General features: G+C 30.0%; 1 protein-coding gene and 1 long non-coding RNA gene across 3 annotated transcripts in view; one reads left to right on the top strand and one right to left on the bottom strand.

The window, feature by feature from the left end:
- Nucleotides 1-7797: 7797 nt before the first annotated feature.
- The window catches only part of DAT (Sodium-dependent dopamine transporter), a 132596-nt gene continuing 113099 nt past the window's right edge, over nucleotides 7798-27294 (bottom strand). Inside the window, exons 11-15 of one of the 2 annotated variants that reach the window (XM_075364077.1) lie at nucleotides 26155-26254; nucleotides 23015-23115; nucleotides 21874-22041; nucleotides 21413-21560; nucleotides 7798-18231 (exon numbers count right to left, since the gene is read on the bottom strand). In XM_075364077.1, coding sequence (XP_075220192.1) covers nucleotides 21429-21560; nucleotides 21874-22041; nucleotides 23015-23115; nucleotides 26155-26254 — 501 coding nt within the window. In that variant the 3' untranslated portion in view covers nucleotides 7798-18231; nucleotides 21413-21428. Of the gene's footprint in view, nucleotides 21561-21873; nucleotides 22042-23014; nucleotides 23116-26154; nucleotides 26255-27294 lie in introns of both variants that reach the window. The other variant, XM_075364076.1, reaches the window with a different exon arrangement.
- Nucleotides 20191-27294, top strand: part of LOC142323824 (uncharacterized) — a 102864-nt gene continuing 95760 nt past the window's right edge. The window contains exon 1 of the long non-coding RNA XR_012756169.1: nucleotides 20191-20312. This is a non-coding gene — a long non-coding RNA (uncharacterized LOC142323824). The remainder of the gene's footprint in view (nucleotides 20313-27294) is intronic.

Here is a 27294-nt window from a genome sequence, read left to right on the forward strand (position 1 = left end):
TACACCAATCGCCCACCGACTCGCCATGCCTATTGGTGGATTCCCCATATTGAACACATACGGAAAACAGCATGGGCGGCCAGGTGGACATATCAACGGGCCTCCAGATGAACACCGCGTGAGCAAATAACAGACATCCATATCAGATTCAAGGCAACAAGAGCTGCCTATAAGGCAGCCATCAAAATTGCGAAGAACGTCTGTTGGAGGGAACTCTGCGAGGAGGTGGATCAAGATCCTTGGGGGAAGGGATACCGTATCGTCTCCAGGAAGTTAGGCAGGAGAGCCCCAGTACTAACATTAAAGCAAGTACATGACTCTGTAGTGGCGCTGTTTCCGGAGAGGGCAGAATTTTTTCGAGAAGAAATAGTCGTAGAAGATCTAGCCCCGTTTACCATGGAGGAATTGAAAACAGCCGGAAAGAGGCTTAAGCCGCGGACAAGCCCTGGGCCGGACGGCATACCGGCGGAGATGGTACGGATACTGGTGGAAAAAGCACCAGCCGAACTACTTCATGTAATGAACATCATTTCTCTTGGAGGATCATATACCTCAGGAGTGGAAGGAGTCGCGTCTGGTGCTGCTTCCTAAGTCTGGTGCATTGAGTACCACCTACCGCCCGATATGCTTGACAAACACACCCTGCAAGCTATTAGAGAAGATGCTTGACGCCAGACTGAAACAAAACATAGAAGACAGTGGCGGTTTCTCCAATAACCAATACGGCTTTCGGAAACGCAGGTCGGTCCCGGATGCGGTGAAACACGTCTTCGACCTGGCGTCTGAGGCGGTAGCTGGTACTTGGCGCACGAGAAGAATACCGGTGGTAGTATTATTAGATGTCAAAAACGCCTTCAACTCGTTGCGCTGGGAGGCCGTCTTCCAAGCTCTCAGGAACAGAAGACGGATAATACAAAGGTACCTGGAAGAACGGTACCTACTATATGAAACAAATGACCAACTGATCCGCTTCCCAGTCACGTGCGGGGTCCCATAGGGGTGTGTTCTGGGCCCCACACTGTGGAATATCGTGTTTGACGAAGTACTCCGTCTCCAACTCCCTGAGGGTGTTACTCCTGTAGCATTTGCAGATGATCTTGCTCTGGTGGTAACGGTGAAGACACTTGACGAAGTAGCGACGTCAGCGACTGAAGCTATCAGGACAGTTCAAGAGTGGCTGACCAACAAGGGGCTGGCTCTCTCCGGGGATAAAACAACGTTTGTTTGTCTAGCAGGTAGACGACCGCTCCCAGCAATCCCAGTGAAGATAGACGGCACACTAGTCTCACAGGTGAAAACAGCCAAATACCTAGGCATTTGGCTAGACCACAGGAGGTCCTTCGCAGTTCATGTTAAGAAGACCACAGAAAAAGCTGGAGAGATGGTACGAGCACTCAGCAGGCTGCTGGGAAACTGGCCCTAGAACCTGTAAAAAGAGGTTATACGGGCACGTTATAAACTCTATACTTTTGTATGGAGTTTCAGTGTGGGGGAATGCCCTGGAATTTGGAAACCATCGCCGCAGAATGGAAGGGGTGCAACGGAGGATAGCGCTGCGTATCATTTCTGCTTACTCGTCGGGTTCTACCGAAGCAGCCCTAGTGTTAGCAGGCATTCCCCCTCTAACCCTGATTGCTCGCATGAGGAAGAGAGTGGAGGAAGGGGAAGACTGGATAGTGGCGCGTAGACGGCTGTTCCAGGAGTCACAGGAACGGTGGGACCAATCGACGACTGGAAGTGGACCCACCAATTAATAAGAGAGGTCAAACCATGGGGCAACCGCAAGTTCGGGGACTTGAACTACTGGTTGACCCAACTACTGAGGGGCCATGGCTTGATCCGAACCTACCTCCATGGTAGGAGAAGAGCAGATGACGAACTATGTCGATACTGCGGAGAGACCGATACCCCAGAGCACGTCATGTTCGAATGTAGGCACTGGGAAGGTGAACGGCGCAGATGGGTCAACGTCACCGGACCTATAACAACTGACGCGATAATACAGGTGATGTTAAGAAGCAGAGATAAATTTAACACTGTGGTGAGATACGTAACACATGTATTCACAACCAAAAGCAGAGAGGACGGAATGACAAGAGATGAGGGATAACCTCCACAAAACAACGTCAATGTGTAACATACACTACTGGTGGTTAGGAAGACCACAAGACGTAAACTAAACAGAGAGCGAAGGGATGAAAGACAGCCCTCTGCAGAGCCATCACTCGTCTGCACCTGAGCTGATGGGTGCTGGTGATGAGGCACGGGGACTCTTGACCCCCTGAGCTCAAAAGACACCCCCGAGGTTGTGCTATGCTTGACTGTTGATCCGGCCTCGGGTGGGGAGATACGGTGAAGTAGGAGTTTTAGTCGGTAGGGTACGGGCACACATAGGTTCTGATAACAAAAAAAAAAAAAAAGTAAGAGTTCGCGTTTGAATGACGATAGAACGGTTGTGGATGGCTATTTATGCCCACCTACATCCGGTCGGCAACGAACAAGTTTTAACACGCCTATCTATCGCAAACATCCGCTTGACGTCGATTAGAAAAAAAACAAATATTTGGCTGCAAGATTTTACAAACTTACTTTTGTATCCTCATTGAAATCGTCGTCTTTTTCCATAATAAGTTAAAATCTCATCGAACGATTTTTTACAACGGACAATTCGTCACTGTAAATTTATTTGTATATGTCTTTGGTAATAAGGTTTGAAGGCAATCCGGTTCATCCGCTTCTTTAGAAAACAATCTTCATCGTTGAAAGCGTTAATATATGCTTTGGTGTCCACCTTCACACTCGCTGAGCTCACACTCAAATGATTCCGTGTGTGATCTGAATCCTTATACCACTCTCCTCGACAATTTTGCAAAATAACCGGTAGAGTTCGTTATCATCGACAACTGTACAGGCGAACGGATTTTCCCGTAACAATTCATATTTATTTGCGCGTACCATAGCGTGCATTTTTTTCACGTTTTTAATAATCAATTCGCACGAACACAAGTAATCTGGTAGTCCACATCCGCAATAGTCGAATTTCATCATCATCACAATGAACAGAGTTGGCGACAAGCATCATAAAACAACATCTGCGAATATACGATGCAAGCGTAGGTGGTGTTGTAATTGAAAATCACTCAATAAAAACCGTATTGAAACTGTGTACGTCTGCGGTTATACTTGTTGCGCGGGGAAACGCAGCGATTGTAAGTTTCATTATATGATGCAACGTTCTTACGCGATGATTCGGAAAAAATCTAATCATCCACACCGATGCGGCTATATCCACATCCATCGTTAAAATGAGGATGGAATTACACATCGGGGCTCTTTTAAGAAAAAAAAAAAATACAATTTATCGGTTACGTTTCCACACCACCCACGAGGTAGCAACAGTGGCGCGTTCAGATTTTTTTACATGAGTGAAATCTATCCCCAATAGGCCTACTGTAAAACACTCAAATCTTTCTTTATTCTTTTTTTTATTTTTTATCTACATTGGTTCACGACGCGGAACAACATTCTCGAACAAAAGCGGAACGATTTCCTTGATGCAGTTTTGACAACGCGTCGAGTGGTGATGCGCGTCGATCCTTTCGTTGCACCAACAACATTTTACACACAAATCGTTAAAAGAATAGTAATAACCGTTTTTGTCCAATTCTTCTTTGTTTTCTGCGTTTGTGTTTTCAAACGAACGCAAACGCGATTGGCTTCCCTCACCAGATCCGACGGCTTTTTACAGAACTTCAACCACTCCATGTAGAAACAACCGGTTTGTAACGCACATTTTCCACTCGCCTTAAGCTTGTGGTACGGACATATTTCGATATAATTTAAATTCGGCTTCGGTGCATCCCCCGGTATCTAACGAACATTGTTATGAAATCGACGCAAAAATTACGCTTTCTCCAGTCTTTTGGTGTGTATCATAGCGAACATAACGCCTTCATGATATCGTCGTTGTATACGGTCTCACCGTAATTCCAATTGATTTTGTGAAAATTTCTCTCCAACCAGGTGACCCTCCGTTTGTTGATGTCAATTCGGTCTTCGGGTACGGCGAACGAAAATGAAGAATCATATAGCATCCATCACCGACAACAGCAAGTTCTTTAACTACGAACTCGCCACATTTTCCGAGGAAGTCGTAATACTCGGTAACTCCTTCCATGACGAACGCTCATACGTGTATGAAGTCCGTCGTATAACTTCCGTCGACGTCTACGAAATCACAATGTTGGTGTTGGTGGTGGGGGATAGAACATTCGGTTTCTGAATGAGCTTGATGTAAGAAAATAGTAATATATACTGATGCCCTGCACTGCAACTGTCTGCATCCTCATGCAAGCAAGATTTTATATTCATTGTACCACACTATACCTATGTGTTTTTTGGTATAGATTAACTAGTTGAACCCTAAAGCATTAAGATTTATGAAAAAGTTGATACCCACTTTGGGCATGATCATCATACTTTCCCCTTTAATATAGCTAGCTCTTCTAGCTACATTTACCAGAAAAGTAAAAGCTATATAACTGTGTCAAGACTGTCAATTTTCATATAAAGTGGATTCTGTTAGATAATTTAATAATGGTGCCTTAAGATGGTACTTTTATCAGATACTTCACTTTTGTTGTATGTAAACTAGCTGTGTGCATGGCTTCAACCAGATGATCTTTTTTCATCAATCCCAGATCAAGTAGTTATGTGGTGTAAGTGAGAACATGTCAGATCCATAAGCATGGACACATCAGTTTGAATCTGACTTGATATACATATATTTTTTTTAGCTGTTTGTTTTTAATTTAAATATATTGATCTATTAATAATTATTAACCTCTGTAAAAATTTTTGAATTAAAATGAAAAGTACACAAAATTTTATTTCACTAATAATTTTTGATTATTTTTTCATATATTTTTTTTATTGTTATTATTGAATTCTCCCTCTATTAATTATGAGACATTGCCAATGGTGAGGAGGCTTGAGTTTTCAGTGATACAGAGTAGCTGGACCAAAGGTGCAACCTTATCAGAGAGGTATCTGTTGAGAGCCAAACTAAGGAATGATTCCTGAAAGAGGGCAGCAGTTCTTTCAGTAGTTGTCAAGGGCATAGGTCAGGAGGACTTAAATGGCCATATCAATATCACTCAATCTTATGAGTACTGTGCAGCTGAAAGCAAGGAAAATCTACAGCTATTTTTTTTCCAAGAAAATGTAGCTCTCTGCATTTTCATGCAACAAAGATAGAGGCGTCTTCCTTGGTAAAATATTCTGGAGGTAACTAGTTCCCCATTCGGATCTCTGAATGGCAGGTAGGAGTAGGTTTCATAATGAACAAAAAGGTAGGGAAGAAAGTAGAGTATTTCAAAAAGCATAACGATAGAATCATTGTAATCAGGATAAAATCAAAACCTTAGCTGACAACAATTGTTAATGTCTATGTGCCTGCAAGTACCCACGGTGATGATGATGATGAGATTGGAATGCAAGCATTGCAAAAGGCAGGGAAGGAAATACTGTGGGTGAATATGATTTGGGCAAAAGGAATGAAAGAGGTGTCCAACTTATTAAGTTCTGCATGAAGTATAATTTAGTCATCACTCAGTTTAAAAATCATATTCAAAGAATATACACATGGAAAAATCCTGGTGATACTGCAAGGTATCAGATGGATTTAAAAATCAACTTTGCAAAACATATCTTGGATCAGACACTGATAGCAAACATAATTTAGTGATAATGAAAACTAGATTGGGGTTTAAAAACCTGAAGAAAAGGTGCCAGATGAATCAGTGGAATTTACAAAGCTTGAGGAAGAGGAAGTAAAGAAGATTTTTGGGGAGGAGATCACAAGAGGTCTGAGTAAAAAATATAAGGTAGAAAATGTAGAAGAAGAATGGGAGAATGTTAAAAAGGAAATTCTTAAATCAGCAGAAGTGAACTTAGTCAGAACAAAGAGAACTGGTAGAAAACCATGGTTTGGAACAGGAAGGAGATTGCAGAGCTGTTGAATTTTAGAGTTATTTGCCTAAAATATATTTGTTTAATATACATTAAAAGACCAATAAGGGGTATTATATAACTGCAGGAACATAATTGCTGCTTAGTATAGTTTATTATCAATGATCATGGGTAAGAGGTTGTTAAAAATAGAAAATAATATGTTAGTAAGAACTCAGAAGCAGCTGGTTAGCTATAGATAATATTTTTACCACATAACAGATGGTTGAGAAATGAAATTTATTTAAAACAGTTCCAGCTGTGTTTTAAGATTTTAAGTAACTATATGATTCAGTTAATAGATATCTCCTCAAATTATTAGTTTATTTCCTAATTGTAATATTACAATATATTGTTAAATGTTGCAAAAAGTTGTATTGTAGGAAAAATCATTTTTAAATATTTTAACATCAGTCAACCAGATTCAGCTCTAACTATTACTTTCAGTCCTGTTAATTTAAAATTGAATTTAGAACATACCCTTCCTTAGGTAGGTCACCTTTTCTCATCGTTTAGTAAGCTTCATAGACATATCAACATTTGTTGATGCATCTTTCCTAAAATCCAAAGCAAATAAAGAATCTACATAATCTGTACAGTGGCATTTATTGTTTCAAATCTGATATATTAATCTGAATTAGTAATTCAGATAATTAATTGAATTAATCTGTACATTTATAATTTGGGTCTATGTAGTTAATAACGTATGTAGTTATGAACTTCTCTTTCAAATGTCTGCAGACATGATTCATTGATTCAGTAAAATAATCTGTTGGGTTCATATAGTACATCAGATAGGGATCTCAGTTCAAAACCTTTCCCTTTTTAACAGATTACTCATGAATCACAGGAAGCAATAAATCACCCTCTTTGTATTTTATTTTATTTGTACCTGCAGATGATTCAGTCTCTTTTATAGTATGTACTAGTTTTTTTATCAGCTGCATAATTTGATTATAGTTTATAGTTTTAACTTTGCATTAAATTTTAAGTCTTTTGAATATTTCTTCTGAAATTGGCCAATGTCTGTTTTATTTTTTTACAAAATTGCAAGTTCATATGAATGCCATTAAAATTCTATTTTTCTATTTCTAATTTTTAATTTTGATATTGGAAAACGTCAGTCAAAGAATGCCTACAGAGTTGAAGGGAATTAATGAAATTTCATTCTATATTCATGGCAGATACTGTTTACAAATCAATAATACAGTACACTCAAAGGACTTGCGCTTGTGATCTGGAAAGCCACACTACATTTTCCACCAAACACATTTTGAGGGATCAAAATTGATTAAACAGTTGTCTAATATGGCTTCACCAGAGATGAATGTACTTAGAGGAGCCCAAAGTTTTCCTGTTAGTGGAATTGCTTGTCTTTACTATACTTCCTTAGGGTGGTCACCTTTTCTCATCGTTCAGTAAGCTTCATAGACACATCAACATTTGCTGATGTATCTTTCCTAAAATTCAAAGCAAATAAAGAATCTGTGTAATCTGTACAGTAGCATTTATTGTTTCTAATCTGATCTTGCATATTTATAATTTGAGTCTGTGTAGTTAATGACCTATGTAGTTTTAAACTAATTAAAGAAGAAGTTAGAAAAAGTTTTCTTATCCTTTTTAAAATCAGTTTTTAATTCCTCTGAAAAGGAGCTGTTTAATTTGCTGAAAGATCCTCTTAAAGTAGAATTTCCTTGGAATTTGAAATTGAGATGTTTATGTTTTGTAATAATTTTAAACTTTAATCATTCTATTTAATAAGTGAACTAAAAAATAAAATACAATAAATTTAAATCAATATTTATATATTTTTTCCACATACAAATAAATTCATATTATTACATTTATTTATTTACTTCATTATCAGTAGAAAATTACCAAATGGCTGTGTTGGTATTTTTCCATTCTTTTAAACATTTTATTAAAAAATACAAAACTTGTATAAATTACAAGAAGTATTAATAATAATAATATTTATTATTATTACAATTAAAAGTTATTATAATATTGTACTTTATAAGTTAGTAATGTATTACATGTCTACATTAAATCCAATATACTTCTAACACTACTTATTTAAATACAATACAACACAATAAAATTATGAGTAAATATAACATATCTGATTTATGTTATTTACTAAACAAGCATGCAAATACAATTGTCTTTAATTTTCTTTTAAATATTGTTTCCTACAGCTTTGAAATGGTATCTAACCATTTACAATAATAAGTTTTAGAAGTTAATTAACTTAAAAATAATTTTATATTCTTAAAAAAATATTTAACTTTTTTTGGTAACTTTAAAATTCCTTACAACTATAACATTTTGTACACACAACAATAATCATGCCATTAATAATTCATAATTTAATAAATATAATATAAAACTATTATAATAAAAATGAAATTTTAATTTTTTTAATTTAATAAAATACCATATTTTTCTACGATTTTCTTGGCTTGATATAAATGTTTGCAGCTTCACACTCTGCTTGTTGATTAAAATTCCTTTTAATTCATTTTGAAGGTGTATTAATTTTTCGATTTCAACTTTTATCCTAAAAGTATATTTAATCATTTTATTGCAGTATACATTTTTGATCAGATCCTGATTATTACCCTGTAACAGTCCAACATACAGCTAATGTGTTTTTTAACACTATTTTTTATAAATTGATGTCACTTTCAAGTTAATAACTTATATATGCATTATACTGGAAGTATATATATATCTATGTAATGTTTTCAGTTACAAAAAATGGTTTAGTCTTGATTAAAGTATTCAGTAGCTGGATAAATTTGCTCAATGAAGTTTGTTAGATCTCGATGTTGTGCAGTAGTACATAGGTCTTTATAATATCTAATATAATATTATTATTCTTCCATAATTATTTAAAATAACTTAGCTATATTTTAAAACATCTAATATATTAAAGTTTACAGCATTATATTATAAAAAAGTTATTTTTATAATGTAAAAAAGTATGTTAAAGGTATGTTTTATAATGTAAGAAGGTATGTTTTATAGCAATTACTTTAAAAATTTGATTGCCATCTGCTTTTAGGCTTAAACTGTAATAAAAGGTAAACATTTTCTATGACTGTTAAATATTGAACAGTTGAGGCCAGGCTCTAAATTATTATGAAATTATTTACTCTATTTTTACTGCAGAATTTAATATACTTTCCGGACAAACTTGTGTTAAATATTAATATCAGTAATACCAAATAATACAGTAACTCTATTAAATATAACCTACTTATATATTTTCCATTTTTATAAAACATGGGGTAACATTTAAACTTGAATTTAATTACTAATTTATTATATTTAATATAATATATTTTTAATATACTTTATTAAAAAAATAAGATTCAAAATTACTAATTTTTAATGACAAATTAAACATTAATCTTACAGATATTTCTTATACATTTACACGAAGCTGAGATTTGCTTTAATTTTTCATTAATTAACTTTTTCCTATAATTTTCACCATTAATAATATTGGCCATCGTAAATATTTGTTTTTAAATGTTATTTATTTAGGTGACAAATATCTTGACAATACATGTACAAATGCATATTTGCAGTCTATCTCATTTACCTACATAAACATTAATAATGATTATTTTATGTATGTTTAAATATATCCTTAAACTATTTTTCTAAGTATAAACATACAGTGTTAACAATAATACATACAAATTTAGGAATTTACTTCTAAAACAGTGAACATTAATCTAGGATATGTTTAACAAAAACTAAATCTACTACAAACATTTATAGACATCGAAAATCATTCGTATATTTTTTGTTTAAATATTACTATGCCTAACTGAATATTTCTCTCTTAATAATAAAAGCTATTTCACCCTTAATCGGATTAAAGTAAAATCTAAAACTATAATTAGCAGAAAGTTTGATTTTTTTAGATGGGCAATATTTTACTATTATTTGATCACTGCAAATGATTAGTTGAATTAAAACGTTCATTATAACTTTTAGGCGCTACGGCGTACCGTATTAATGGTACTCTGTATTAAAGCAGAGATCATAAACAGTCGTTAACAAACTAACAATAGCGTTAACAAACTATTCAACTACATATGTAATATACATTTTTTGTTGTTTTAGAATAACACTTAGAAAAAACATACTAAGACTGAATATCGTACAGAAAACGTAAGGTGTACGAACGGAGAGCTGCATAAGAACGGTTACCGCCAGACTACAGAACAGTTGCGTTATTTTTGTATCATTCGGTCGGTGGTTCGGTCCGCGCCATACGGTTTATCTTCAAACAAAATAACCGGGAATTGAATCGCTCGTATTAAATGTTGATGTTAAAAACATTTCACACTTAACTATTGATTATTATGTGAATATTCGTTAGCGATAGGTACATACATCTATAAAAGCCTAGGAAGTTTCCTAACCCCTTCACGTGTTTTTCCGAGTTATCGTCGCGATGTATATTTTCATTTGTAATAGAATTGTGCATTACGTTATGTTTGCTGAATTTTATCGGTATCTTTGAAGTGTCTTGTGAGTACATGCAGGTTTTTTTTTACTATTGTGAGGATGTTGAGATAAAATTTTCCAGTTGTACATATGTCTAACCAAAAAATTAATTTCATCATATAGTTATTGGGAAGAGTATGGAAGTTAATCAAGGCGTTACTGTTGGGTAAATTTAATAACGTACATATATATTTTATTTATTTACTATTGTGTTTTTTTACAAATAAGAAATTTATTACAGTAACTAACACCGACAGTAGTAATCTAACTTGATTGAATCTTTTAATGAATTCATTTCTTTTTGGTGTCATAGTTCAAATTTTGGTTTTGAATAAAATTTCACTTTGTAGAAATTAAATGATTAATCTGAATCAAAGATATTACTACTGCATTAAAGTTTTATTTATGGTTGTGCTAGACTGTTTAACATACCTTAAATAATTTATGCAGTTTATTTTGGTATGTTTTTTATGGATACTATGTAATTGATATAAAAATGAATTATTTACTTCACCAAATAAACTGAAATAATTTCTTTTTTATTATGTAATTAAGAATTTTAAAAATATCTGTAGTCAATATAAATTATTTCACAATTTTAATATTAATATACTCGTACATAAATGGTATTATATACTGTAAAGCCAACATCCTATACTACATGCTTTAATTAGTAAATTAGTTTATAAATTCTTTGCCATTTTACTTATATTATTATATTCATTTTAAATATACATGCTGCTACACTTATAATGACTGCATGTTTGCAGTTGTTGGTACTACACATTGAGATTTTTAAATGAAGGTCATTATGATATTCAAACTGTTATCTAATTTTTATTATTAGAAATTTAGAATTAAATATTATTATTTAAAGGAAAAATAATTTTATAAATTACCCATTGCATTTATAATTTTACCATTTATTTTGTTTTATTTTATCACAATTATAAGTAATGCTTAACTGAAGAAATTGTCTTTTTTAATTAATTTTAATTTTATTAATATTATATTACATTAAGATTAACTCTGAATTGATCTGGCTATAAATATGATCTAGACCAGTAAGTGAATGAACTGAAAGTGATGGTATTGTATTTGGGGAAAAATCAATTTGAATTAAAGATCATATCGAAATGAACATTAATGATACAGTTTTTAAAGTTAATGTTGGATGAACTTATTAACTACACTACTTTTCTCTCTCTCTAGTAACAGTCCAAAACACTATGTATATTGCAACACTTCATTATAGCAGTACGTAAAAGGATGTCACAAAGCAAATGGTGGTTGCACAGTGTATGAAAATAATACTTATGTTTTTTATACATTATTTAAATTCTAAAAAATTAAAAGTAATATATCCTTTTCTCCTTTATCTTTATAGCTCAAGTTTTATCACCGTACTATGCAGTATTTCAAACATATGTTACTAATATATTCTTATCACTATTATTTTTAGTGAAAAGATTTTCCTATTTTAAAGAATGTTTTTCTTTTTTAAATTCTATATTGCTTGACTTCTTATTTAGTATCTGCTTCTTCTACCTTTTGTTACTTTACTTCTTAAGTAATTATTAAATTTATATCTTCTACTGTTTCAGATTTCACTAAATTGGGATGGCATTGGAGGTTATGATTGATTTATGATCATGATTAACATTGCTGATACTTAATTTAGTAGTCTGTTTGGTTTTGAAATATGTGTTTGATAATTAATTATGTGTGCTGCAGTTGTGGTATTGATGTACCTCGCCTTCAATAAATACAGTGGTTAAGTCTGTGCCCTATTCAAAGCTATGTTTGAACTATTTCTTCTGTATGATTTAACTCAGCTGAATGTGAATGTTGATAAGGGCCATTTAATCTAATTTGTGCTTAAACTGTTACTTTATTTTCATCAATCTTAATATATTATGGTTATTACTGCAGGCCTATATTAAATTTAACACCTTGCATGTTCTTTCCTAGCATCTACCATCGCTTTTCAGGTTTTGCTAGTACTGTAATATCATCTGCAAAATGAATTATGTATATTTTTCCTTCTTGCATTTTCATTTCTCCATCCATATTTCCTCTAATTCTCTTTTGAAATTCCTGGAAATAAGTTCTTAGCATTTGTGGTAATGGAAGACATCTGTGCTTCACTCCCTTTTAATTATCGTTTCTTCTGTTTATTTACAATTTTAATCGCTGCAGTTCCAGTTTTAGATAAATTTCAATCTTTCTTTCTTCCTTCACTGTATTGCATTGTACTCTTTGTATCATGATATTCAATTGTACGAATTAGGATATACTGTGCTGAAAAATTAAATTATTAGTATTTCTTTCAAACATAACTTATGGTGATAAATTTTCAACTTGAAAATACAAACAATTTAACTGAACATCTTTGCTTGCTAAGGAAATATATCATTTTAGCATTATAAAAACTAGATAACTAGTGCATATTGGATTGGTTTGATTCTAGAATTTTCTATGACCACATTAACCCCTTAACCTATGAAAATATGGTCAGTTTTGAGCCAGAAAAGGCAGAAGGATTTGATTTTCAGGGCTACTCATGGAAGTATTAACATCTCTTTTAATTACCAACTTCCATAATTGATTGTATGATATTAAATCTCTTGGAAATATTTTATGTAAGTAAAATTATGTATTGTTTTATATATGTATTGTTTTATTATATGTTTTAAATAAAAGTTTAATTCACGTGAAAAGTTGATAAAAATTAAATTATTGTTAAGAAACGTTTGAGAATTCAATGAAGTTTTTTTGGTAGTTTGATTGTCTTCGCACTGATTACTACTACAGTTGTAATTTAATATGTATTAAATTTTGTCTTGCTTTTGTTTTATGTCATAATATTTAAATATAGCTTATTCTGTAAAACTTTTCTAATTTTTTCACTGTAATTTCATCACTGATGTTCACTTTATTTATTATGCGATTAACTATGATTGTCAGGGATTTGTGTAATTTTTCAATCGGAAAATGTGTGTGAAATATTGGGTATAAATGAGATTTAAAGTGTATAAGAAAAAATGTCTGCTTAAAAATGGTAAGAAAAAATGTGAAATATCCTTTAGTGAAATCAAACTTGTAAATCTTTCAATATATAACAGTTTGAACATTGAGGAGATTGGATAATGATATTTGTTATTAAATGTTCAGTTATGTCACTGTTTGTTATAATGTTGTTATTTATTTATTTTATTTGACCATGCATGAGTAAATTTTCTGAATAACTTTTACATGAATTTTTACATGAATTCTGAATAACTTTTATCTGTATCTTTCGCAATGTGTTTTGAATAAATAGTTAGGAAGAATGTTTCAGTCTGTAGGTTATTTGATATGATGTTTTGGAATTATGCTGTTTGTATAAATATCATACGTTAACATTAATTACTAAAGGTATGTATCTATATTTTATTGTAAAAAGGAAGTTGAAATTAAAAATATGAGGGAGGTTTCTAGTTATAAGAAGACCTCTTAAGTTATCAAATAAAAGGACTCAGCAGACTTTGGAAATAAAATTTCCAAACTAATGAAATAAAATTTGGAATAGTATTCTTATTAAATAGCTCCAGAAACACAAACCTCACAAATGCTCCCTGTTTCAATTTTTTCTTAAACTGACTATGAAGTTTAAAAAAACTTCATTTTAATATCTTTGTATAACTTTCATTTTAAAAAATAGTGTTCTTATATTTTAGGATTTAAAAATGTTGATGTCCTGGATATATTTTGCTCCTCCTCCACAGCTACATTATTCATTTGACACTTTATACAGTATTCTCAAGTTTTAGAAAATATTTTTTTAATTTTTTCATTTATTTCCTTAACCAATCTGTAATGATCAAAATATTAAATTTTTATCAGATTTTTGTTCTCAGCTGTTCTTTTATAGCACCAGTTTATGTTACTCAAGAAATACTGTAACCTTCTGTTGTATTCATAAACTTTTTCTGGGCTTAGACTTCCACTATGTTAAATATAGTAATAGAACAAGCCTATGTTAGCCTTTTTTAAGACTAATATTTGAATCTTTCAGTCCAGATACCATAGATGTACTAATACCACTGAAATATTTATGTTGAGGGTAATTTACTTTTTTATTTTTTTAAGTAAAATTCAAGAAAACATTTCAACAGTAAGAAGATGTTTTTGATAGAAAGTTTCATTTCATGAAATTAAATTGTTTTGCCCAATTGTGCATCATTATTTTTTTTACAGACATGATACCATAATCTGTATTTTATCTGCATTTGATGGTTTAAGTTGCTACTTAAACTAATTATGTTCACATCTAAGAATAAATGCTTTTTGTTTTTATGAATAATTTTTTAATTCTTTTTTATTTAGGTATCCAGTTTTAACGTTTGTCATCTATATTTACAGGATCACTGTTGACTTAACCTTCAGTTCATTCACTTTCCAATAAATCATGCATTCTCAAATAATTTATTATTATGTCAATGCCATGTTTATTATATGGTTAAGATGTTTGTTGTATGGAAGAAAACAATAAGATAAGTTCAAGCTACAGTAATGAGGTTTTTACAGTCTGTAAAATATTGCCGTCTAAGAGATCAACTCTGATGTGGTACAATTAGAGAACTAACTATTGAGCAGTTAGAACATTATAGAAGAGACAACTACTGAGGAGTTGTTTTGGTACTGGGAAAGATATGTTGAAAGGCTGCCAGAACTGGTATTCTTTTACAAGCCTTATCTATCATTCAGAGAAGTTTTGACATATTGAGAAAGAGGTGGAAGTTAATTGGTACTACATACCTATTATCTAATCAGTTAAAGGAAGAAGAATGAGAGTAAATAATCTTTTAAATCAGTGGTAGTCCTAAAAAATTATTATTATATATATTAATATATTTCAATATATTGTCATTATTTCTGTTAGAATTTACGTCTCTAAAATGGTACAAAAAACCTCTTAAAGTAATTGTAGTGAATTAAAAAATCAATCTAAGAGAAACATATTTAAAAGTGAATGGTCTTTCAAAGTTATTATACAATTTCCTCTTCAGTTTTGTTTGTCTGTTTGAAAATATTATTACATTGTTATGTATTCAAACAATGGCTCCAGCTGGTATATTCAAACAATGATAGACTTATCAAGTAGTCTTATTAGCATGGATGAAGGAGAAACTGTTAAATTGTCATAATATGAAAAATCTTCAGTTATATGTAATAATTATGTAGAATTTTATTTTTATTTAATGTATATAGAAAGCCATTGCTACCATTAATAACTTATTTAACCCTAGAAATATTATTTGGTCTAAATTATTAAAATACGATTAAAAAGTGGTAAATATTTTTTTGATATATAAATTATTATCTGTTTTACATAAATACATAAATTATTTTATTATTAATATTATTCTTAATTATTATTTTTTATATATCACGATTAACATACAACCACAGTTACTTAACTAAAATATCTATTTATATGTATGGTTTTAAATTATATAAAAAATATATCTAAACCCCAACTTTGAAAATTAATGTATCTATAAATTGTTTAATTTCTTATTAATATATATGATTTTTTTCTATTCTACATTTTATATTATATATGTATAAATTATTAAAATTCAAATTACAAATTATTTACAAAACTATGTTAATACAGTAGTTTAAATATTTAGGCTACTTCAGTACATTCCATTACATAAATTACACAAATTTAAGTTCATATAAATATTTATTTTAATTTTATGTACCTTCAATGTGGTGCAATAAATATGTGGCATATGACCAATACAAATATTTATTACTTTAAAATATTCAATTAAATAATTTTTCCTTTAAAAAAGATTTTTTCTGGTATTAAATTGTGTGGTAATTTTTTTATTTCCTGATATGGGCCATTCTTTATTATATATATGATGTCATACAACTTATTTTGCTAATTGAATATTTTTGAGAGCAACAAACAATATTTTTAGAGCTGGGATGCTAGCAATGTAAATTGATTTCAGATTGTTGGCACATCGATAATTAATTGTGAATAAAATAATCTGTAAACTTGTTAAGAATCATGAATGTGATTAAATAAAAAATTATATTTGGAATTGTGCTACCAAAAGGTTTTTTGAAGTTATTTTACAGCTTTGTCAATCGCCATATTTATTCATTAAACTAAATTTTTCTTATAAAAAGAATTCTAAAATTGTTGGTTGTCATTATAATGACCAGTATGAAAGTTATTCCCAATAAAATAGGTATGCATTAGGTAAATGTTATCTATAAAATTGTAGCCTTGGGTACATTGGTAAACTACCCCCACTCAGAAGTAGTCCCTTTCCTTTACTCTCCCCTTTTGTGATCCTTTATCACTTTTTCCTTGATTAGATGTAATGGGAATTTATGTGTATAAGTATGGCATCATACTTACATCATTTTGTAGCAGCAAGATGGCCATTTGATTATTTGGGTTTCACATGATGGCAGTTTCATATGTAGAACTACCTGGGGATTAGATAAACTGACATACTAGTAATTCAGGTACTAGGCTCATACTTCTGAAATCTAAACTCATTTGCTTTTTTTTTTATTACATTAATAAGTCATTCTTTTCATCTCTTAGAATTTTACCAATCTTTTTTTACTAGTCATACCCCTTCCAATCTATGCACTTGTTTTTTATTACTTACGTAATTGGTCTAGCTTGCAACTTGCTATGATTTTTGCTTAGGCTCATCTTACAATAGGCTAATGATCAAATTGACTGAGCAATGCAACCAGAGTAATGTGCTAAATAGTTAACAGTCGCAATGACTGTAAACATTCAATGTAAAAGGACTCCATTTAAGGCTGGTTAATTCATTATCTTTGTAAAATATACACTGATCAACTTATATACTGGAACAAACTTTATTGTTTGTATGTAGACATTAGTATCAAGACTACTTATACAGATTGTTTATTTTTCTAGGTAATGTGTATTGTTTCAGTTTTCACTAGATTTTTAAATTTTCGATCTGATCTGTTGTCTTTAACCTATTTTCTCTACAATTTTATCTTTTACAACAATTTTTTTTCAAATATTACTTGAATGTTTCTTTTGTTATCTAAATGAATAAAAGTATTGAAAGACAAGGTTTTGAATTCAGAGTTCTGCAATAATAACCATGTAGTCATGTGGTTGTGTAGTAGATACTGCAGAAGATTAAAGTTAACAGGAAGAAAGGGTAAAAAATTAATCATCAGAATGAGACTTCATACGTGCAATTTAAGCTGAAGTGGTACCACTTCAGCTCAGTCAGTTTATTCAGCAAGTTCAGCTTAGTCAGTTTATTCTAGACTAATGTCACTGTCAGAATCAACTGTTTTTGCTTGCATCCCTGCTATTATTAAGTATCACTCTATTAATTAAAGTCTTATTTTAATTTTTTGTTTTTGAGGACATTACTAATAGTTAGCATTACAATTTATATGTATAAGTTATGTTAAAAATTTTGTTTATTATCACTAACAAAGGGCTTTTTAACAGACTTAAATTTATTCTGAATAAAAGATTCATTCAGTATAAAATTATTACAAATAATTATGATTTAAAACGGAGCTCTCTTCTTTGTTTCTTGATTTGTGTTGCCTTCTTATATTGGTCATAACATGCAAACATAAGATCTTCATTTTCTTCTCCTGTTTTACCTACTGGTCCTATTGATTTAATGCATAGATCATTAATAATTACTTAATATAATAGTTCATGGTGATAACTAAAATAAATATTATAAATTTATTACATTAAACTAGAAGTTAAACCTGTACACGTGAAAGATACGTTAGTATGACTAGAATTTTTTATTTTGTAGAAGTAGGTGAAAAATTAAGCAATGTTGATATCACAAGAAAAAACTGTTGAAAAAATAAAAAGATGTTTAATTAGAAGTACATATAGTTAGGATTCATTCTATAAAAAGAGAATCTCATAAAATATGTCTTCAGATATACAGTGAATGTAGAAGAAAAATTATTGTGATAAATTGGAAGAAAAAGAGTGAAAATAGTGGTCCATAAGAAGGACTAAGAAAAAGAGGTCAGGACAGGATTCACTACTTGAAAGATGCTTATTGGTTCAGCATAATGCACTAAACATTGGTATAAACATTTTTTGATTAAAAATGTGTAATCAACAAGAATAGTATTAGATTTAATTAAAGTCTTATCTTAATTTTATGTCTTTGAACTAATGTGATTTATAAATGATGTTAACAATTTTATTTTCACTAACAATGGTTTTTTTAACAGATTCAAATTTATTCTGAATAAAAAGATTTATTTAGTATAAAATTAATACAAATATTTATGATTTTAATTATACTTTACTTGTTATTAGCTTTTTGAATTTTCACCCAGATCTGTAGAAATTTCACAAATAAGATATATAAAATACATTGTATTCATGAAATAATAAACTTAGAAATATTTCTTAATTTTTTTTTAAATTTTTTTATTTAATTGATTTATTTTTTATCTTATCTTTTTTAGTTTGTTAAGTTTATTACTGCATATTATAAATGTTTCACATTTTGCTTGTTGTGAGATTTATTCAGATTGGTTGTTTTAAAATTTTGTAACGTTCTGTTGATTTAAATATCATCTGTGGGTTTGAATAAGCATTTTTTTTTTGTTTAATATTGATTTTTATGTATGCTTACATGTGTTCTTAGATAATGACTGATTAAAAAATACCAAGCCTTAGCCAGGAATTGAACTCAGGATCTTTGTTATTTTAGTTGCTTGCTCTATTAACTAAACTATCAAGGTGATATATTGCAAAATTATGTAACGCGATTAATGCTTGAAGTTGTTACTTGAAATTGTTTTGAGTCTAATTATAGGACTGCAAAAACATATTGCTTGTTTTATAATCCATAGATGATTTTTGTCATAGAAAAAAAATTCCTCTTGTGCAGTTCTCTGTAATTTGTGACTTATAATTTATAGTTACTTGTTTGATATCTTAAATTCTATTCTCCCTTATATACATGCATACCTTAAAGTACACATACATATATCCAGATCCTGTTCAATATTACAGCCAGTAGACTTCTTCAATGGTTTATGTCCTCTTGTTTATCTTCTTTCACCTGATGCTATGTATGTTCCTTTTTATGTGCAATCTTTAATCCCCATTTTCCATCTTTCCCTTGAACACCTACTGGGTCTTTTTCAATTAAAATAAAACTCTCAATACTCCTGGTAATCTTAGCCAGTTCATTTTTGTAACAAGTGGCAAAATAGTGTCACATCAGTATTCTTTGAGGTTTCTCTTTCATGCTCTTTTGCTTCAGATCTTCCTTTATAGTATTATTTATCATCATATTCTCTTCTTGCTTTCCTCTATTGAGTTAAGAAACATCAATGTTTAGTAGTATACTGTGTTCACTTGTACATCTTGAAATCTGCTTTGGTCTATCTGTTACAATCTATGTTTCTACTTTATTTGTCACTGCTTCTTTATAGTTATGCATTATTTTTACTGTCCTCCAATAGATAGAAATCTCATTTTAGTGACATTTTAGTCTTAAGTGTGATAAAACATTTTGAGCATGGCTGATTGTATTTTGTTTTCAAGGCAATGTGGACGGATGATTGATATACACTAGGTTCTCAACTTACACGTCATGCTGCTAAAATTTGTCTTTAAAAACAATGTTGATGTACCAATGAATCAAGTGTTAAGACCTAAAGTTTTTTTTGGACTGATGATGAAATCTTAATAAAAATAATCTTTCGTAAGTAGATTAATATTATTATGCTTTTAATTATTACAAAGTTTATAACTAAATTAATAAAAAAAAAATTGTGTTTTCTATTTTACTAATGTTTACAAGTGAAATCTTCATCTCTTATTATGATCTTTTGGAATAATTCTTGACCTTTAATGCATTTTTTTAGCTTTGTAGACTTATTTTTATTCTCCTCAATGACTGGCTTAAGGATTGTCTATGTAAATTCCTTTCAAACAGAATTAATTTTAAATACCTTCACTGACATGTATTGAGAATTTCAGTAATTTTTATCTTACTAATGGTATAATGTGGTTTGTATTAAAGTGTTGAATTCTTCCCTAATTTTTACATATAATTTTTTTTTTTTTTAGTTTGTATTCTTTATAAATATTCTTTTTTAAAGTAAATCCTGCTATGACCCCTAACTTAGTCTTTCCATGTTTTTCTATAAAATTATACCTGTATTTTTATTAGAATCTATTAGTTGTGTAATTAATTTAATTGTGACTGCATAAAACATAACAACATCCACTACGAAGTGTACATTGATAGTTCTATAAAGAGTCATAAGATATTAAAGTGAACTTTTTTGGCAATGTCTTATGTTGTACTTATTGATTGATGCATGAAATTATTTTTAATTGAAATGCTAATGTTTATAAATTCATCATGATTTAAATCATTTACTATTTTTGATAAATAATTTAAGGATAAACTACAAGTTTAACGTCTAGACAGGTAGATGAGTGTTGATCTTTTAAATACCTGTAGTAAAAGATATAAAAATGGCTGAAATATTTAACTGGTACTTGCAACATTTTACAACTGAGTTGAGCTGAGACACTTGAACCAATTTTTTTTTATTAGGTTGTTAGTAAAAAACTGCGATATTGCTTGTTTGCATAGATTCTTACTGCTATGTTTTTATGTTATTTTGAATTTTGTAATTTTTTTCTAAGTGAATAGTATTATGCATTTATTAAACAGATTTGAAATCTTATAAAAAAAGTTTAGATTATGGCTTACAAAAGTAAAGATTATTTTAATTTTGTTATAAGTAAAATAGATACTTAAATAAATAATATTTAATTAAAGTGATATACTTATTTTATTAATGATCTATACATCTTCAGCTGCTTGTGGACTGGTTAACCGTATTTGAGCTGGATCAGTATGAATACCGTTCATTGATATTGAATTACTCATAACTACTGGATGATCACTCCAAGGAGTAGTTAAGATTTTCAGCCTCTAAAAAAATAGAAATACAATTTTGTATTATTACTTAAAATTATATATGTATGTTTCTACTTTATGAAAAAAGTTTGGAAGAAAAAGTTAATTTAATTTTAGAGCAAGTCATTTAATTAATTTAAAATTCTGTTAATCATATATAATTGAAGTTGAGCAATTGCAGCTGATATTCCCATTCATTAGTAACTTCACTTATTTTTTTATTTTTTTTCTATTTCTAATGCATATGGAGTTGATTTGCTTAAATTAAATAAAATGATTAATTAAAAAAAAAATTAATGAAGTTACCTATGTTATGACATATTTTTACCTGACATAGTGTTCCTGGCGTTGTCAGTAATTGGTAGATGGCCATACCAGGAATCATGATCACACTTGAACCTGCTATTATCCAACCAAGAACATTTGCCCATTGAGGATAAATATAGTTTTCATAGCTGAGTGGCTCATAACCTATCAGTCCATATACTATGATAAACTGCAAAGAAAAAAATTAACAGTATATTAATTTTTAGATTAACACAAAAATTGTCATTTTTGCTGTAACATGCTCATAACTTAAGTTATGAAACAAACAAAATATTATTTTCTTTGATACTGTTGTTATATTATAATTTTACTTACAGAAAATTCATTGCTTGATAATTAATTTCTGATTTCTGTGATGCCTGTTTAATTGAATATCTTTTTTGTTTTTTAATTATAAAAAAATGATTCTTAAAGTAATACCTTGTTTGGGAAATGTGTTTTGTTTTTTTTTTGTGGGAACTGTTTTTTTCTGATGATTAAAAATTAATTTTTAATAAGCGAAAGATTGTAAGCCTTATGGATTTGAATCCAGAACCTTCCAGATATAAAACATGCTACCACTGTGCCATGTGAAGATTGTCAGAATAGTAAAAATTAATTAGAAATTAAATCTGAAATTGATTTAACAGGAAATGGTTTGTATAACGCAAGGTAAACTTTCAGTATATTAATTATTAGGTGGTTAGGTATTTCTAACACAAAATAAGTTAAAGTGACTATTCATTTCAAAATGGAATTGACCCTGAGCAAAATTTTAAATTGGATCTTCTGAAGAGCTTGCAGTCTTTGTGGGTTAATAAACCCTTCCTCTTCATCTCACTTTGCTTGTATTTGATCAGTTCATCTCTGGGTAGGTACTGGAGATACTGGGTCTAACACTAAACTCGTTCTGTCTGCATTGTGGTAGAAAGCGAATAATTAGTGAATGGGGTGAGATTGATACAGTTATGACTACATACATTCTAGTCTGGGGACATGCAATTCTTATCCAAGGGTTACATGAATGTCTCAATTAACAACCGAAATGCTTATTGGACAAATTTAAACCACCTACTTCTCAAAAAAAAAAAAAAAAATGAGTAAATAGAATTTTAAACAGATGAGTTTTATTAAAACAAAATTCTTTTCAGTACTTTACTTACCATTAGGAAAATTGGTGCTACCATTATCCAGCAAACTCTCCAATAGCAACCTGGTGCAAAACCAACCATATCTTTAATATCATTACAGAACCGTTCTGTGCCTGTAAACAAAACAAATTATTATTATTTTATAAATTAAATTTTAATAAGGTTTATATTTTTTAAATGTTATTTTGTCATGAATTTCTATGAAAGCTGGATTTAGAAATTATACATTAGTTTTTTCTTTTTTGTAAGTGAATGAGAAATAAATAATGTAGCAGCTACCTTCATTAAATCCATTATATCTTTAATCCACTTTACAATTAGTGTTGTTTGAAAATCTAGATCTACCTAGATGTACAATATTAGCTAATGAGTTACAGGATCATTAATTTCTAAAAAGTCATATTTTATTAATTCTCATGTCTGTTAGTTTTAAATCAACAATGTTTTGTTCAAGAAAATATGATGATATATTGTAGCACTAATTATATAGTAACGGTTTCTAATCAAACAAACTGTTATCCATATGCAGCAAGTGATGTCATCTTCTGTTAAGATGTAACTGTAATGATAGATCCTTTTTCTTTTTTCTGTTTAGCCTCCGGAAATTGCTATTCAGGTATTACTTCAGAGGATGAATGAGGGTGATATGTATGAGTGTAAATGAAGTGTAGTCTAAAAAGTCATATTTTATTAATTCTCATGTCTGTTAGTTTTAAATCAACAATGTTTTGTTCAAGAAAATATGATGATATATTGTAGCACTAATTATATAGTAACGGTTTCTAATCAAACAAACTGTTATCCATATGCAGCAAGTGATGTCATCTTCTGTTAAGATGTAACTGTAATGATAGATCCTTTTTCTTTTTTCTGTTTAGCCTCCGGAAATTGCTATTCAGGTATTACTTCAGAGGATGAATGAGGGTGATATGTATGAGTGTAAATGAAGTGTAGTCTTATACAGCCTCAGTTCGACCATTCCTGAGATGTGTGGTTAATTGAAACCTAATCACCAAAGAACACTGGTATCCACGATCTAGTATTCAAGTCTGTGTAAAATTAGCTGGCTTTACTAGGACTTGAACGCTGGAACTCTCGACTTCCAAATCAGCTGATTTGGGAAGACGCGTTCACCACTAGACCAACCCGGTGGATGTAATGATAGATTTAGTGATCGAATTCACATCAACTACTAAGTTTGCCCTTTTTTGTTTTTAGTTGGTATAATATCTCAATATAGACTGTTAGCCTTGTGGACTTCGGCATTTGATCTTGTCCACATTCTTTGATCAACTGTTTATGAATAGAGCATTTAATTATACCTGGCAACTTAAGTAAATTAGCAACACACACATACAAATTTAATAAATGTACTTTTATAAAATTATAAACTCACTCAGTGAATATTTATCATAACAGTTTATAGCTCATTTAGATACAGTATTGATTTCAATTAATTATTTTATACTTGGATGCAGATGATTTCTTGTCTAATTTGGAAATTTAAGACAGATAGCTGCCAAATAAGGTTGTGCTTTAAAATACATTGCCATATAATTAAATAATAAGAAATTATTTTATCACAATATAATGACCTAGTACATGATACTATTGTATAGAAGTAGTTACACAAAATATGGAATCATTATTTAAGTTTTTTTATTGTTTGCATATTATATTACATGTTGGATGTTTATAAATGTAGAATCTAAAAATGCTGAACTGTATTTTTTAATCATATTTTTCTTTTCAGATAAATTTTGTAGAAGATTAAAATTTTAGACATTGTCAAAATTAAAATTATTGCATCACTTATGTAATGCGAAAATAATTTAATACTTCTCAGTTGTTAAAAATAACTTTTATGATTTTAAAATCTTCTTAGGAATATCAGACAAAAGCTTGCATCTTATTTGCTTTTTGTGTTGGTTTTTTGTCTAGTTTGAGGAACTTCTTCAGTTCATCCTATTGTTTATAAATCTTAGTATTTCAGCATTTTATGTTCTATATGCTCAATTATTAGTTACTTATTCCAATAATTGTTTTCCTTTACTGTTTTGGTTTTTATACTTGTAAAACAAAGTACCCCAACCCTGGATTCCTTAATATGTGGTATATCAATCTTGTCCTGTTTACAAGAACTTCTTTCTTAAACTAATTCATCTTAAGATTTCAGTTTATGTTCTATCAATCTAACTAATCTTCAACATTTTCCCATTATCATATTGTAACTATATTTTAAACATCCATATTTTTTAATTTCATTTCTATAAAGTATTGTCTTCTATAAACATACACATATAGAACTATTGATAAAAGTAGTATTATATATATTTTTTTTAAATTTTGTTTCTTATCTTGAAAATTCTGTTTATTTGGTTTTATTCTATGGATTAGTAATTTATTCTTGTTTTTAAACAGTTTATTAAATTATATCAAGATTTTATGTATTGATGTGTTAAAACTCAGTTTTCCCATAACTAAAACGTGCACTGTTAATGAAAGAAGTCTAACAGAAAAAGGTTTTTTTTTATTATCTTTAATATACATCAGTAAAAGAGTATTAAACTTTTTCTGAGTATTTCCAGCATATTGGAAGTTTTGGTTGATGTTTGAGGGCCCTTTTACTAATATCTCTGCAAAATGTTTGTTTTCTTAAGTATAATTAATTCTACTCCTGTTTGATCATGAAGCATTTTCAACATCGCCAGTATTTTCAGATTCACTTTTTTATGCATATGTTGATTGGTTGGTAGTGGAGAATTAGAAAATTTCACAAAGAATTCTTTATGGATTGCAGCATTACACGTCTGATTCTCGACCAATATGAAACATAAAAACTCATTCTTGTTTTTGTGTACATAAACACCATTATTCTCAATACAGGTACAAAAATGAACTGAAAAACTGAATAGTAATTTTATCAACTGATTACTTTTAACTGCAAAGCCATAATTTCTCATCTGTTACAGAATCTAAATTTACTTTCAGCAGAAACCTTTGTTTTAGCATAACAAGTTTGTTTACAAATATATTTCTAATAAACATTTTCACATTTGCTGCTGTTTGATTAATTATTTTTATATATTCCAAATACTTTAATTTATATTTTTAAAATAAAATCGTATTGCTTTAGTTTATAAGTTTCTTACCATATATCCATGATACAGCAATTGCTTCAAATAAAACTGCAAAAAGCATTGAATAACCAGCTGCATATCTGTCTAGTAGATGGAAAAAATAGAAACCTCCCTGAAACATGTAATTAAAAATATAGTGAATTGTTGACAAAACTATACTTTCAGTGATGCTGATTACGTAGGGAAATAACTAAGTGTTTCTAAAGTATGCGTTTCTTGGGTATAAGTTTGTTGGTTAACAATAAGTTGTAAAATTTGTCTAGATAATTTTTTTAAACAACACTAAGAAAATAAGTTTTCTATTTTCATCCTTCAAGATGATAAAAGATTTTTTCTTCAGAAATCAGTATTGCCATGTACCTCTTTCAGCAGTTGAAATTTTCTCCTGAAATTTAGCAGGAATATTAACTCAGATGTTCTCCGATGTTAACTCAGATGTTGAATTCTGTAATTTTCCTTTATAATTCTTGCTTAAAAGGTGTAATGAAGTTAAGAAAAATGTAGCATAGTAGATCTAAGATTTTCCTAGCTGAGCAACTGAATAAGTATTTGAATGTAATGTAATAAATTTCACATCAGCATACCCTTTTGCTAGTATATGCTGTATTTATTTATTTAGTTTTACATAATTAAATTTACTGTTTTATGAAAAGAATCTTAGAAATCAGCTAATTACAAGGGATAACATTGCCCCATGTTACTGAAGGTAATTGGGTTCTAATGCTAAAATAAATTTTTAGCCTATCTCCCAATAAACATACCTGTTATAATTAAGGTGTACTGTACATCTAAAAAATTTATTATTAAATCTTAAATGAATTTGATTTTCTCCACTTGCAGTTTCCTTTAACTTTTTTTTTTGCTTTTAGATTTTAAAACTTATATACAGATAATATACTAACTTTTATAAAGAGTGTTTGATAAGTTTATGAAAAAATAAAGAAGCTATTTTTTCAGGAAAAATCTCAGTGAAAAAGAAAATCGATTTTCTTTTTCACCAGAAGTGTTTATTTCTTTTATTTCCTCTTTTAAATGAATCAGCAAAGGTGCATAATATAGCCTAGTTGTTTCTATACCCTTCTCAAAAAGTCAATGAAAGTTAAGCTACAAACACCCCAAAAGAGAGTGGCCATCTCCTTTCCTTCTGATGGA

The sequence above is a fragment of the Lycorma delicatula genome, chromosome 4, assembly GCF_047948215.1.
Source record: "Lycorma delicatula isolate Av1 chromosome 4, ASM4794821v1, whole genome shotgun sequence".
In the NCBI taxonomy this organism is placed as follows: Eukaryota; Metazoa; Arthropoda; class Insecta; order Hemiptera; family Fulgoridae; genus Lycorma; species Lycorma delicatula.